Source organism: Electrona antarctica (assembly GCF_951216825.1).
Source record: "Electrona antarctica genome assembly, chromosome: 13".
Classification (NCBI taxonomy): domain Eukaryota; kingdom Metazoa; phylum Chordata; class Actinopteri; order Myctophiformes; family Myctophidae; genus Electrona; species Electrona antarctica.
This window is the reverse complement of record NC_136794.1, coordinates 12,083,392-12,099,334: the sequence shown is the minus strand read 5'-3', so window position 1 is coordinate 12,099,334 and position 15,943 is coordinate 12,083,392. Positions and strand designations below refer to the sequence as shown.

At 44.8% G+C, this 15,943-nt stretch overlaps 1 protein-coding gene across 3 annotated transcripts in view; it reads right to left on the bottom strand.

Moving 5' to 3' along the window:
* Positions 1-697: 697 nt before the first annotated feature.
* Positions 698-15,943, bottom strand: part of kdm6a (lysine (K)-specific demethylase 6A) — a 63,364-nt gene continuing 48,118 nt past the window's right edge. For all 3 annotated transcript variants that reach the window (XM_079518796.1, XM_079518797.1, XM_079518798.1), the window contains 13 exons: positions 14,058-14,959; positions 12,361-12,490; positions 11,172-11,277; positions 9,662-9,867; positions 8,299-8,351; positions 7,711-7,788; positions 6,116-6,264; positions 5,378-5,492; positions 4,777-4,964; positions 4,215-4,356; positions 3,284-3,410; positions 2,667-2,837; positions 698-1,789 (listed from right to left, as the gene is read on the bottom strand). In XM_079518796.1, coding sequence (XP_079374922.1) covers positions 1,763-1,789; positions 2,667-2,837; positions 3,284-3,410; positions 4,215-4,356; positions 4,777-4,964; positions 5,378-5,492; positions 6,116-6,264; positions 7,711-7,788; positions 8,299-8,351; positions 9,662-9,867; positions 11,172-11,277; positions 12,361-12,490; positions 14,058-14,959 — 2,394 coding nt within the window. In that variant the 3' untranslated portion in view covers positions 698-1,762. The remainder of the gene's footprint in view (positions 1,790-2,666; positions 2,838-3,283; positions 3,411-4,214; positions 4,357-4,776; positions 4,965-5,377; positions 5,493-6,115; positions 6,265-7,710; positions 7,789-8,298; positions 8,352-9,661; positions 9,868-11,171; positions 11,278-12,360; positions 12,491-14,057; positions 14,960-15,943) is intronic.

Here is a 15,943-nt window from a genome sequence, read left to right as displayed (position 1 = left end):
TATCAGAGGCCAATAGTGAAAGAGGCCAACTGGCCAGCGATGTGTCTCCGCTGCTCCGGATGTGCGCTGACCAGAACCAGCCTGACTGGAGGATTCTTTGGGCAGTTCAGGCTCTCAAGGACAGACTGAGAGCGCCGAGGCTGTGTAGTCCAGAGTACGCGTATAGGCACCGCGACGAGTGCCACTATGATCATGGATACTAAGCCACATTCGGATACATAACAGATGCATACATTTACTGAATGTGGTCTCAACTTGGACGCTGCATGTGTTACTAGTGAACAAATTAATAACTGTATCCACCTGGACTTTCAGTTTGTCCTCAGGCAACCAACGACCAACTCATTCAAATCCATCCATCCATCTTCAAACGCTTATCCGTAGTCAGGTCGCGGGGGCAACAGCTTCACCAGAGTGTTCCAGACTTCCCTCTCCAGAGCAACATTAGTGACTTATTCCTGGGGGATCCCAAGACATTCCAAGGCCAGTGAGTCGATGAGTTTCCTCCAACTGCGCCTTGGTCTGCCCCGGGGTCTCCTCCCAGTGGGACGTGCCTCAAGGACCTCCCTAGGGAGACGCCCGAGAGGCATCCTAACCAGATGCTCGAACCACCTAAGCTGGCTCCTTTCCAGGCGAAGCAGCAGCAAATCCAACGAAATGGATTTCAACTGCAGAATGAGCACAAGAGAGCTGAAGGTGTAAATAAAGACAGTTTTATTTATTGACGCATAAAACATCCTTCAAACAATAAACCCATTTCAAGGAGGGTCTCTGTACAATGCTTACTAAGCAGTATCATTTATATAGAAAACGTACGAAGGGCCGTGCTTAAAATTTCATGGCTCCTTCTAATTTAATGGCAGGTACTCTGGGAAAAAAATTACAGCATTCCATCAACAAATATTTTCAAGCAATAAATATGCATTTATAAATAGTGTCCATTTACATCAAAATTAGAAAAAAAAGAAAAGAAAATTAAAGTCTACTCCTTTGTCTATGTGCAACCCATTTTCTGTGACTTGGCTGTTGTTTCTCTCAAAATGATTTAATCTTTTATACCCAAGAAACAAGCAAACCTAAAAATAATAATAATAAAAGCTCAGCGTGGTTCCGACAAACAAGATCAAACATAAGACCAAATAAAAAATAAAATAAAACGAGGGGAAATGTTTCAATCAACATGTCACTCGACTCTTCACATTACAAAACACTTTTTTCTTCTTTTTCCTGACCCAGGAGATGTCTATCTATCCAACATACAAAAGACCAGCTATGCTAGTTACTCATCTCTGGGGTGGGGGAGAGGGAGTGGGTGTTTAAGGTAACGAAAGTATGAAAACTCGTGTCAACACACAAACATAATACGAAGAAAAGGAAAGAAAACCTCAAGTCAGTAGTCTTTTGTGTGATGTTGATGCCAGTTGTAACATAATATATACAAAACTCTTTTCCTTTCGTTACTTTGTGTATATTGGGGTGGTGTTTTCTAGAGAAGTCCAGCTGGGCCAGCAGTAGAACAGTCATGGTTGATGGGAGAGGCTGATGCCACCCCCCTCCAGTCCACCGGGGGGAGCCACACCACTCTGGGCAGGTTGCATAGACACAACAGCTTTCACACAGCTGCCTTATGGGATAGCTACAAAAGCGCAGTTGAAGGACTGCCGGGCTTTACTTCCTGAATATCAGAAAAGAAAGTAGGGTCTCTCGGAGAAGTCCGCCAAGAACTCTTTTAAATTGTCCTCAGAACAATTGTTCGTTACCATCAGGAGGAGGAAGGTAGAGGACTTGCCTGCAGAAAAAGAAGAAATAACACAATGACGCTCGATCTGTTCTTCCATTTGGACTATAAAGGCAATGAGATTTGACGTGTGAGCTTGTAGGTCACATGTCATATAGAGGGTAGGCACATGCATAAAGTGAGTGGCAATTCGGGTGGGAAATGATGTCACACACATACCCTCTATTTTTGTGCTAAGTATGTCATTAAATAGGGCTTAGGTGGTTAATCATACTAAGCAATGTAGTTGATTATAAATATCATATAGATAGATGATACATAGGACCCGCAAAATGTATTTGGCCGCAGACCCCATCTAAAACATTTGTGATGCACTATGAGCTTGTATATCTGCTATTTTTGAATAGCCAAAGTATGATAAAATATTTGTGACTCTACTGTATATTAACTCATTTTGCTGGGGAGCGCCTGGTAGCCAGCCATGCGACGCCATGTGCCGTATCGCACGGCACACAGAACAAACACCACTCAGTCAGCCACAGCAGTAGTAGCTGCGCATACTCAAGACACTACCTCTCTTCTAAGTTCTTACTGTTACCAGGATTACGTGCTAGAGATTGTGTGACCACCACATTGTGCGGACCCCATTTGACCCCATTTGAAAAGATATGCCAGGGACACCCATAAGAGAAGATGTTTAACGCTGTAGAAGTGATTCTCATCCCGTTTAATTTCAAGGACCCCCCAGTTTGACACGCATTAGTCTACGGACCGCCATTTAATGTTATTTCTATCTCTGGGACCCCCAATTAATATTGTAAAATCAATGTTAATTTAACTATCATTTAGCTGGGGACCCCCTGGAACTGCCTCAAGGACCCCTGGGGGTCCCCGGACCCCACTTTGGGAACCACTTTCTAGTACTTACAAGTGTGAACTGGTCGTAGACCGACATGAGGTCCTCTACCCTGTACTGCTCTAGCACCACAAAGTTGTCCAGGTTAGTGCTCCCCCTACGGGCACAGTCCTGGCAGTGCACCACGTAGGTTTTCCTGCGGTTGCTCTCACTGGTCACAAACAGCAGGTCAAACACCTCCACCTGTTGGGGACAAGAAGAGTTTGGAATTAGAAGATTGTTTCAACAATCAGACACGTACAAAAAAAACACCACTAGCACATTTAAAACAACCACATAATAATAATACTAATGATTTTTTTTGTTGGCTAGCTATCCTACAAAACATGCATACAGGAAATTCACAAAGGTTGCAACATTCAATTAAAAGGACACTTCACCCTTTTTGCAAAAAAAAATTATGTTAATGACGTTTAGAAGATTTAGAACACTTTCCTGGGGTCTTTATGTGTGTAATATGTGGTTATCGATATTTTAGATTTTAGCAGTGTCTATGATGTCAAACACTTTTTTTTACTGTGTATATTGTACCCGGTGAGGGTTGATGGATTGATTCACATACACCACATTTAGGCACGCACGCGTGTGTGTGTGTGTGGAAGAGGGGGGTGCCTTTACTGTCTTACTACCTCACAGATGCTGCAATAATGTGCCGGCTCGTCCCTGCTTCTCCCGTGCCACACCAGGTCCTTTCCAGCGGCCAGCAGCAGCTCCCGTAACATCTGACACTGCTTGAGAGTTCGCAGCAAACAATATCTAACACACACAACACAAACGAAGGAAGAATCAGCCAAGGATTCCTATCCAATCCACATTATTTGTCAGACCGAATACCACATGATTGTAAAACAAATTAAAAACAACACTTGTGGCAACCCCTTTGGACAGAGGAGAAGACACTTTTGGAGGTGTACATTAGATTCCAATTTGAGGTTGATTGGATGTTTTTTTGTTTTTTATATGTCCCTCCCCAACCCGTCCTTGTCCAATAGCCACGTTAGCAGCGAGGAGACATGGCAAGCATGTCCTTCTCCCCCATTGAGATGTTAAAATGACAGGGATTTCTCCATATAAATAATCGATTGTTTCAGTAGCAAAATCTTCAAAATGTCTTCTAAATCTAGTCAAGCAGGCCTGCAGTAGGCTATGCACTGGACAAATGTGCATGACATTATTTCACTAGACTAACTAGAAATACAAGGAAATGACAGAGGGAGAAACGAGAAATACAAGGAAATGACAGAGGGAGAAACGAGAAATACAAGGAAATGACAGAGGGAGAAACGGTGTCCAACAATCAACTCTTAACGGGAGTTTTCATGTTGCACGGTAAGACTACGGTGATTAGTAATATTGCCATCACCTCAGGCGTGTAACTCCCCCGACGTTAAGCTGTGTATGTGTTCAACAACACAGCAATGCAACATTGACAGCTATGAGGTGATTTTGGATTGGCATTGGACAATCTTTTTGGGGTGGGGTTTAGCGAAGGGCTAATTATAGGAAGTCTCAGTAATAAGGTGTGTGTGTGTGTGTGTGTGTGTGTGTGTGTGCTCTCACTTGATCATCTCGAACAGCTTGTGGTCAGACACTTTGATGTTCCTGGCCATGTTCCAGGAGAGATGGATCATGGGAACGATGGATTTGACACTCTGGAGTTTGTTCCACTCATAGCGCTCCACTGCCAACTTGTACTGGTGGGCTGGGGGCAGAGGAAGAAAAGGCTTTTCATTTTCATCTCCGTCCAACTGTACACATTTATTTATAAAAACCCATTCATCTAAGTGGGCCTTTGTTGTTGTCTATTCACCCCTGGGAGCTGCCTAGTAGACCAGGAGCTTTCTAATATTATATAATCCTGTGCTAGAGATATTCAATCCAATCCACTTTATTTATATAGCACATTATACAACGCATGGTTAACAACGTGTGTACAGCAAAATACAACTAAATACACTAGCAAAACACAGAAAAGACACCACAAACAGAGACACATCACTGAAAAATACAAGACGCAGCAGCGTCAGACAGTGAAACAAAACGTAGACCATACAAACTCTCAACCAGGGTTAAAAGCCAACATATAAAAGGGTCAGAAGGCCATACACAATCCCATTCTCACCTGTGAGGGGTCCAACGTTCCATGCTACGTTGTTGCACCAGCCGATGGCCTGGACCCAGTGGACCGTGCCCGTGTTCAGCCACACCAGGTCACCAGGACGCTGGATGAAGCGGTACACCGGCACGTTGGCCTCGTACAAATCCTCCAGGTTGGGCCACCACGAACCCATCAGGAAATTGATGTTGTTCCTACATGTGAGGTGTTGTGTTAATCCTGATTTACACTTTGTCTTGAAATGAAAATTAAAATCTACAAGCTCGATGCGACACGTTGCGAGCTTGTAGATCGGCTATTTTGGACACCGAGTCGTACAATGGAGTATAAATGAAGTATTACGCCAGGGCTCCACCGGACGTGTTACGTCTCCGTCGCGTGCGTCAAAAAACGCACCGGTTCAATTTTAATGCACGCGTTAATGTCACGCAACGCGGGCAGTGGAGCCACCCTTCATTGATTAAAAAGGGAACATTCCCTGACGGTGACGCGACGCTGACACGCCCGGTGGAGCCCCGGTGTTAGACATTCTGTTTCATAATGACTAAAGTACCAGTGTTGCTTGTACTTTATATGGCTGTATCACTGCTCCCTTTACATTACTTACTTTTCACAGAAGTCATTGATCAGTCCCCAGTATGGCTCAGGCACGGCAAACCACTCACAGTCCCCAGGACCAATATTGATGTTGACCGAACAGAAGTTGTTGTTCTCTTGGTGTCCTGCATAGAAACATGGCATAATTCGTATTAAAATATGTTCCAATAGAGTAAATACTGCGTGCGTGTGTGTATGTATGTGTGGTTTTGTGTTAAGCCTGATTTACACTTTGTCTTGAAATGAAAATGAAAATAGCCCATCTACAAGCTCGATGTGACACGTTGCGAGCTTGTAGATCGATAGACATACTGTCTATTCGTACAGTATGTCTGTTTTTAGTGCACTGAATCAAATTCCAATCAACTCTGTTGACATGGCAATAAAGTCTTGAATCCTTGAATCCTGTGTGTGTGTGTGTGTGTGTTATGAGAGAGAGAAAGAAAGACCGTAAGAGACTTGCTTAGAGTGAGTGAGTGAGTGTCTACCTGGAGTCCTGCTCCCAGGGACCTTCATATAGAGCTGGACAGTGTTCATTACCTGGAGTCCTGCTCCCAGGGACCTTCATATAGAGCTGGACAGTGTTCATTACCTGGAGTCCTGCTCCCAGGGACCTTCATATAGAGCTGGACAGTGTTCATTACCTGGAGTCCTGCTCCCAGGGACCTTCATATAGAGCTGGACAGTGTTCATTACCTGGAGTCCTGCTCCCAGGGACCTTCATATAGAGCTGGACAGTGTTCATTACCTGGAGTCCTGCTCCCAGGGACCTTCATATAGAGCTGGACAGTGTTCATTCCCAGGATGGTGTGACCCACGTGGCTGAGCAGGTTGCCAGCAGAGACCACCCTAGAAAAGGCCGGCAGCTTGCTCAGCTCCTGGAGTTGCTGCTTCCACCTGCAGAGGGCAAAACGTTGAGGTTAGGCATTACACAGCTGTGCCTGTTGGCAACAAAACGTTTACTTTCGACGTATTAGTCATTGGCGAGTACACTTCAAAAGGCTGCAACACACCAAACCGGCGATGTGTTTTGGAAAGCGTTTTTAACCGAATATCTGTTCTATCTATCTATCTGTAATCTATTCTAATTTTAATAGGTGGTGTATACCCTGTCGTGTCGCAAGATGTTGTGACCCAGCAAGTTCAGTCTGTTTCAACAGTATTTCACAAATCGTTTTGAGGTTTTGATTTAAATCAGTGCTATTGAACACCCTTTATGTCTGTGTGTTGGCAAAAAAGAATCACTCCCATGTGAAGTAAGTGGCGCAACTCCATGTGGGGTCCCCGGGGGGTCCCCGGAACATCCAGACCCCCAGGAACTGTACTGTCACACCCGAAGCCATCATATATACAGTTAATGTGTGTGTGTGTGTGTGTGTGTGTGTGTGTGTTAGGCTGCGCAACAGTGACACTTGGTTGTAAAACCAAGGCTATTTTCGTGTTTGGACAGACAGACCCAGGCAGGCAGCCAGACACAGACCCAGCCAAAGACACACAGCTCCGTAATGAAGTGGTTGCACCACTTAAAAATATTGAACCAATGAAAAGTAGTAAAAAGCGCTTCGTACAAAACCTCTCAACTCCATTGGACACTCAAACTGTCTGCTAAAGCAACTAACTTCACCTCTCCTCCTCTCATGCAAGTAATTGACAATATATAAAGTCACCAACTTTGTTTGCTTTTCCATGTTTACATTATAGCATTATTGCTTTGTTTTCAAGCGCAGTACATTTATTTTGTCCGAATACAGCATATAGATTGCATATGTACTGTATGTGTCACTACAGCATGTGTAGCCTACTTGGATTTACATAGAAATGACAGGCCGCTGTGTAAATTCTTCATAATCATTCTTGCTATTGATAATACTTGTATATTGCTCATTAGTTGAAGAAAAATGACATGTGTGCGTGTCTTTGGCTGCAGGTAAAGCTGTGCAGTGTTTATCGTTTTAACATGAAATAAGAGATATGATAAACCAAAATAGTCTAACTAGTTTATTTTAAGTATAACCTTGTGCCTATGCCCTGTAAGCCCCCTGCTGTGCAGTGGTCATCTGTATCCATTTTCCAAATGGTTTAAGTATGCACACATTGCATGGCATGTTCATGTGTTTGTTGTTGAAAAGCGAACGTCACACCATCTGTTTAGCTAAATGTGGTGTGGATTCAGCAACTTTTTCCACACTTCTCAACTGACTGATCTCCTGATCCCCATCCAACTCAAGTACATACTTCAAAATACTTGAGTGGAAGCTAAAAACTGAAAAGGTTTTTCAACATTGGTCAAAATCTATAAACTATGGACATCATGTTAATTAAAAAAAGATATTGTTCACTTACTTCTTCTCATCAGAGAGGTCAATGTTGGTGCCAAACTTGATGTGCTTGTGCAATGGCCCTTTCCGCCGCCGTGCCGCACTGTGGGATTATGGGAGATTTTGTTAGAGGAACCTGAGAAAGGGCTTCCCGAGCAATGAGGTGACATAATCAAGGATGCTCAATTGATTTAGGAAGATCCACCATCCCAATCTTCACCACTAGGTACGAAATGGTACACAAATGGTGTCATAACTGGTCGCCGCCTGATGTCATATCTTGCGTTACTGTTGCTAGATATCACGAAAAGTTGTTGCTGTGACAGAGAAAGGTCGATAACAAAGTACATTTTCTCCTGATTTGTGTTTCTGAAAAAAAAAAGTCATTTTAGTGTCAGAATATTTGGAGAATGAGTGGCTTGTAAAGACGGGTTCCAATATTTAATTCAGTGACCGTGGGGGCGGAGCTAAAGAACGGGTCAGAAGTAGGAATGTCTGATATTATCGACCTTCCGAAATTTAATCGGCAGATAATAGCATAAAAACGTTCACTTCTCCCATTGGAATAAATTTAACTTTCGACATAATCAGTTAAGAGGTGACAGAAACTCACTTCTCTGAGGTGGCTGCTTCTGCTTCCAATTCCTTCTTCTTCTCATTCTCCTCCTGAGGAACAGATACAGATCATAGTTGATAAGATTTTTTTGTAAAAAGGTGCAACGCTTCAGTCAGTACAATTTATACAGAAAATATCAGCAACAACAAAGAACCTTCTTGGGAAGAAATAGTCATTATGCCAATTAATCCCTACCCCTACTGCCCGACACCCCCTGCTGACAGGTGCCGCCCAGCGCGTAGGAATAGAGTAGGCACATGAATCACTTTTCCACCAGGACACAGCTATTAATAATAATTAATTAAGGAGTGAGTGCACACGCAGTGCTACAAGTGCCGACGATGTCCGTGTGCTAACCGTGAGTGGATATGGATAACACCATCTATGGATGCGTATTTGGAATACATGAAATGTATGTAAGATCACAGACATTCTAGGGCCATTAACTTGTAAACTGAGAATATTCATCTAATATTGAAAAAGAAAAATGTATTTGTGTGTGCTCGTGTGCAGATAGAAGAGGATAATTCAAGCTTTCCGTTTAGCTGCAATGTTGGTGAATTTAACGCTTAATACAATCATATGGGACTTTTCTGTTTGGATCTATGGGCTGTCAAGGCCAGAAAGTAGGATTTTTCCACTCAGTAGGCGTTCCCGCATAACTTCCGGATACAATGACCCTTCCCACCCATCTTCCCTCACCCGAACCAATTGTGTCCGTGTAGACGCTCAACAAAGCCGCACGCACCACAGTGGATTTGAACCCACAACCTCCACGGTGATGGTCAGGCACTTTACCACTGCACCACCTGATCGCCTTTTGTCAAAGCATTAGAATAGGATTTTTTTTAAAGTAGAGTCCAGAGGAGCAGTTTCATAATTTTTTTTAATTGAGCTGAAATTATTATAGAGGGTATGCGCATGCATAAAGTGAGTGGCAAAGTGAATTTAATGTCGTTTAACGTTGTTTAATGCAATCATATTGGATTTTTCTGTTTGGATGTATGAGCTGTCAAGGCCAGAAAGTATTTTTTTTGGCACTCAGTAGGTGTGGTTTGATGATGATGTCACGCGCATACCCTCTATTGTGTGTAATGTAATATTCTAAGATTTATAAATGTAATCTTTTTGTGTTAGGATTAGGATTAAAGTAAATTTCGGGGTATATGACATGACGTTTGAAAACCATTGGACTATGGTACCATTTCGGGGTCGATGACATGAACACATTTGAAAACCATTGGACTATGGTCCCACTCTTTCCGCCTCTCCCTCCCACAAGCACGTCTGTCGTGTGTATAAGTGCTAGTCGTGTGTCAAATCTACACACGACTACTGTGCGTATCCGTGTGCCACTGACCCGCAGAGACTCCTGGAAGGAGGAGGCCTGGTACTGGGCGTATTTGACAATCGTGGTGTGGGAGCGGCTGCTCTCGCAGCGCCACATCTTTCTGCTGCCGCTGGGGTCCCAGTTCTCGTCGGTGGGCTGGGCGAGCTGGGTCCGCACCTCCACCAGGTGGTCCGGGTTGGCCTCCACCAGTGTCTTGGTGGAGAACAGCCCTAGGTCTGATCACAGGCAGAGAAGGGTTGCAAAGAGGCATGAAGGGAGGAGAGGGACAGAATGGAATAGAAGTCGTGATATTCAAAGCGATGTTTAACTTTTGTAGAACCTTGGTCTGCACAGCAACCTGACCCGAGCATACATTTTTGTTGTGCTAGAGAACTATTTCGGCGTGTATGAGTACGTGCATGTGGTCTATGTGTCGCTGTTGAAGCTTTTCCTAATAATATATGTAGCCTACAGTCTATTTGACACTAAAACTGGATGATGCGCACATTAACTCTGTAAAATAATCAAACTTTGAATAATCATCGATTTTAGGCAGAAAAATGCACAATGCATTGTAAAGAATATAACTATATGGTGTTAGGTGTGGCTATGGCTTATGATGACCACCAAACAGTAAAGTCTTTGAAATACACAGCTATGTAACCTATGTTTAGTACAGTACAAATACATTCCATGTTCATAAAATGAAAAACAGCCAGGAGACAATATTTTAGATCCTGGCCCAGTGGTGCACTATCAATGCATTTTTAAGGCTGCTAAGGTACCAGGACTAGGTTTGATCATTTGGCAGACCCTGCTGTCAGTGTTCCCCAGATTATTTTACAGTTAGAAGTGGGGCAATCAGAGTTATGTTTGCGTTGTATTGCTTTTATATATATATATATATATATATATATATATATATATATATATATATATATATATATATATATATATATATATATTTTTTTTTTTATAGATTACAAAAATTATAATACTTGTGAAAATAGCAGATCTACAAGCACAAATTTAGTCAAATATAAAACAAATCTATTGGATATTTTTGTGTCGATTAATTATAACATGCATTTCAATTAATCAAAAAAGGAAGATAGTTGCAGCCCTAAATTGCTATGGACACGTTTACATGTCTTCAAGTATTTCAAGTGAACTACAGCAGCTTAGCCACGTATCTACCTGCTGAAGGCCAGCTGCACAGTATTTGTGCAATAACATTTTCTACTTGCAGGTGGTGCTGTTGTCACACGTGTCAAATTAATTCATGAGACCCACATGCATCCAGCAAACACAGACACACCCACATGGCCATGTGAGGGAGGACATGTCTTGAAACCATGAGCATACTTATGAGGACACAATCGGATAAATACTGCAAGTATACTGCGAGTATTTTACTGTGTACAACTACAAAATGGCTTTACACTCGGGGGGAATATTGTCACCAGCGTCTTCCATATGACCTCTTCAGTATCTCATGCAGTTTATGAGTGAGTGTGTGTACATGAGACGCATGTCCTACCCAGTTTGAGGGCTCCGGCCAGTCCTCTGATGACGGTCACAGGGTTGGCAGGGTTGGTGCAGAATTGGTGGAGGGGAGGGAAGAAAGCATCTCTCTTGTTTTCCAGCTGGACGGAGAGAGACGGCAAAGTCAGGGGAGTGCCGACGGGTTCAACTGACAAAAACAGCCATGTGTGGCATGGCCTATCATACGTTTTTTTAAACTATTTCATGTCAAGGACCCCTAGAATTATATGCATTTGACCTCCGACCCCCATCTCAAAATATGTTGTTCCAGGAACCCCCCAGGAGCAAAGATTTGAGTTAAAAACGTTCGCTCTGAAAGAATATATATATATTCAAAGATTTGCGCCATATTTTCCGCACTGTTGTGATGAAAAGAGAGTTGAGCCAGAAGGCAAAGCTCTCAGTCTACCGAGCAATCTTCGTTCCTACTCTCACCTATGGTCATGAAGTGTGGGTCATGACCGAAAGAATAAGGTCATGACCCTTATATTGACACTTGTATTCGCGATTCGCGAATACAAGCGGCCGAAATGAGTTTTCTTCGACGGGTGGCTGGCATCTCCCTTAGAGATAGGGTAAGAAGTTCAGTCACACGAGAGAGACTCTGAGTAGAGTCGCTGCTTCTTCGCCTGGAAAGGAGCCAGCTTAGGTGGTTCGGGCATCTGGTTAGGATCTCGGGCGTCTCCCTAGGGAGGTCCTCAAGGCACGTCCCACTGGGAGGAAACCCCGGGGCAGACCAAGGCACAGTTGGAGGAAACACACCGACTCACTAGTCTTGGAACGTCTCGGGAACACTCTGGTGGAGCTGTTGCCAACGCGACCAGACTATGGATAAGCGGTTGAAGATGGATGGATGGATGCGCCACAATTTCACGATTTGTAAAAAATAGCAGATCTACAAGCTCGTAGCGCAGCACTCGGTGCCGTGCTATGAGCTTGTAGATCTGCTATTTTTCAATAGCTAAAATATAACGATGCTTAAAACACCAAAGGGGTTCCCGTCTTGAATGGGTTAAAGATACTTTCACGATTGTATGGTACTCGTTAGACCGTTCTGATTTTATCGTCTCTCCTTACAATTTAGTGGGTGAGCCAACATTTTTCAACTTTTTAAATTGGGAGCACCTGTGGTAAAATAGTTAAGTTATTAGTTATTTTGATTTCACAGCTGTGCTTGTACTCACGTAGATGCTGGGGGTCGGGGGGTTTAGTTTGTCCTTTGGCAGTGTGGGGGTGGGCGCGGGAGGAGGGCGCGGTGGGGGACACTTGTCCAGGAGGACGCTGCTGGTCGACAACCCGTTCTTCCCCAGGTTCCTTCAGGCCAGTGAATGAGAGAGAGACACATGACGACAGGCACGGCAAACACTTCAACAAACATGTATTCATATATGAAACTCTATAAAAAGGAACGGGAGGCTAAAACACAGGAACAAATGTATAGCATCACGCCGCATCACGCCGCATACACACACACACACACACACACACACACACACACACACACACACACACACACACACACACACACACACACACACACACACACACACACACACACACACACACACACACACACACACACACACACACACACACACACACACACACACACACACACACACACACACACACACACACACACACACACACACACACACACACACACACACACACACACACACACACAATTTGCTAGCCATGTGTAATGCAGATACAAGCGGGTGCACAACTACATCTTTACAAATCACACTTGTGTGACGTGAGGGGCACTCTTATCATCATACATCACATTCCGTGCTCAGCCAATCAAATCACCACGTTCACAAAGCTGGGAATAGGAGGGGCTAGCATAGCGTCCCTCAAAAAGCTGCTGTTTCTGCATGTATATAATTTCCTAAGGAACAGGTTTCAGGCTTTCCGGGGGTTGGGGCGGTAAACTGCCCAAATGCCAGGTTGCTTTTTCACCACAGTAATAAAAAATTAACATCTCTCTCATACTCAAATGTGCACTTGCACGATACAGTATCGGGACATCTCTATCCAGAACCATCTATACATCCGCAAATCTCCATATCTGCAACACATTCAGGCACACAGACCGGATCTGCAACCTGCAATTACCCTTTCACCACCTCTTGTTTATATCGTTTGTCACCGAACTGTCAATCTCACAAAATGGATTAATGAAATTCGCTGTGGGAAAGGTGGGAGTCTACTAGTGACGCTGGTCTTAGAAGTGCGAGTATACGGTAAGTTTAATGTTTAAATTGAGATTCCCTTCAGGAAGAAATAAAAGCAATACAACAACCAGTTTACATCAGATAATTTGAAGCATTACCTGTCTCATTCCGGTAAAAATGATTATGATACATTTGCCCATTTCAGTGTGTAACAACGAGTTTTCCATTGTCCAGGGTGGTGTAAAGGTGTAATGTAATGGATGGTAAGGCACGTCGAGGTGAGTAAAATGCAAGCTATGTCAAGCTAGCAGTATTATTCATCAATATTACAGTATAACATATTGTAACCACTTAAGCACTGTTCATTATGGTTGTAGCTGGTCTCTATTTATCGATCTATATATACACACATGAGCATGTGTACCAATTTCATAATAATAATGAATGACATGTTTTCCCACTTGGGTCCCCGTCCGTGCAGCAACAACCAACCGAAACATTGACATGCAGTTCATTGACAGAATCTACTCCATGCAAGTAATGGACATACAATTGACAATGACCGCATTCTAATCAGAAGAAAAACAACTGTGAGCCAGAGATGCCAGCAGTCCTCGGCAGCAACAGCCTTGCAAAAATGCAAAACGCACAAAATCTCAATTTCTCCACAGCTTGAAAAGTAAAGACATTTAAGGCCTCACCTGCATACTTTGAGCACCTCACTAGAGCTGGGGTAGATGGACACCGAGGACCAGGGTGCCAGACCGGAGGGTATCGAGTGCTTGAGGGCTCCCCCGGGAGGCTCCGCCTTGACCGGGCTGCAGGAGTCGTCCGGGCCCTTGCCGTTGAGCGTGGGCCCCTGACTGTTGGTGTTGGACGGGCTGTTAAGGCAGGAGAGGCTGTTGGTGGTGCCATGGGGGTCTGCTGAGCGGGGCGAGGTCGAGGCGGTGGACATGGCTGAGAGTGGCGAGGAGGCCACGGAGCCGTGGACCCCCGGGTGGACGTTGTTGACCCTCTCCGCCGGCGCCTCTCTGTGGTTACTACTGCAGTTATTGTTATCGTCGTTGCTGCTAACGTTGGCTTTTCCCTTTAGCAAGGCTGAGAGCTGAGGATTGTCTGGACCGTGTGCGGCGGCGGGTGCCGGAGAGCTGGGCTGAGATAGGCTGGCTGTGCCGTCCGTCACCCGCTGCTGGACGTGATTAGCCAATCCCTGCTGTGCGGCAGCGGCGGCGGGACTAAGAGGCGTCCCCGTGGAATGCCTGACCGTGTTCTCAGGACCCGAGGGCAACGCGGCGGGGGCGGAGGAGCCACCGCTGCCATTGTTGCTCCCTGAGGCCGCGGCTTCTTTGGTGTGGACCCCTGAGGTAGTGGCGGAGGAGTGGGGGGGCGAGCACAAGTGGTTGGGCGTGGTTCGTGGGGACGCGGGGGACAGGGACGAGGCGGAGGAGGAGGCAGTGCAGGGCCCGGAGGAATGTCCAACCTGATTGAGAGCACCAGAGCCGGCGGGGGGCAGCGAGGACTGAGGGGAAGAGGACGAGGAGGAAGAGAAAGGGAGTTCTCCATTGGGACCTGCCGAATGGGAACCCTGACTTTTGTGAAGCCCCTGGAGAGAGAGAGAGAGAGAGAGAGAGAGAGACAAGTAAATCAGCTAAATATTTTGTTCAACACCTCGAAGACTCCACGATGCTTGATCAGTTTTCATATCAAAAAGGTATCGGAACCAGGGCTCGACAGTGCGACTAGGTACTCGCATATGCTACTAAAAATAGCACCGTGCGAGTTGTAAAATTCAATTTGTAGCACCGGTGCGACTACAGAATTTGACCATTCAATCGTGATAAAGACAAGGCAAGTGCACATTCTATGGTCGCGGTTCTATACCTAAATTTATATTTCTTAGTACGGTGGTGTCGTTCGCCAAAAAGAGCAGATCTACAAGCTAACAACATGTCGAGGCTCAATGCAGCGTTCATTTGAAGATCTGTCCCCTTTGCTCCCACCGCCCCGCCCCTCCCTGTGTTGCTGGCTGCTCACTTCTCTTCCCTGTCAGCAGCGGCGCGAACGCAGCAGGATAGCATGATAGCATAGGAGTTGCTTGGACCCCGACACGTTGAATACTAAACTTATTTGGAATGTTTGGAATGTTCAAACATCACTCGATATAACTTTTAGCGCAGCCGTACACGCAAAGAGTGCACGTGCGCACGCACATGGAGTGGACGGATTGATTGATAACCAAAACAACCCTTGCTTAGCACCTCGCTTACAAAAGTGTGTGCGCAGGCTGCGCAGCGCAATACGAATGACCGACCTGTCACCTGGCTGCCGCTGGATACATAATTGTATTACTATTAGTCAGTGGCCTGCATAACGAGCAACGGAAAAAAAGGCAAAGATCCCCCCACCACCTCCTTCCACCACACCGAGGTGTATATGTACGATGTTTTGTCTGAACTGAAGCAGTCAAAGCCAAGGAGAATGTTACAATACTAATTCACCATCGAGTAGCCTCTGCACTGAATATCACACTCACATGATAGAACAGCAGGATACAAACGGATTGTCTGTCTGTCCATGAGCAACATGA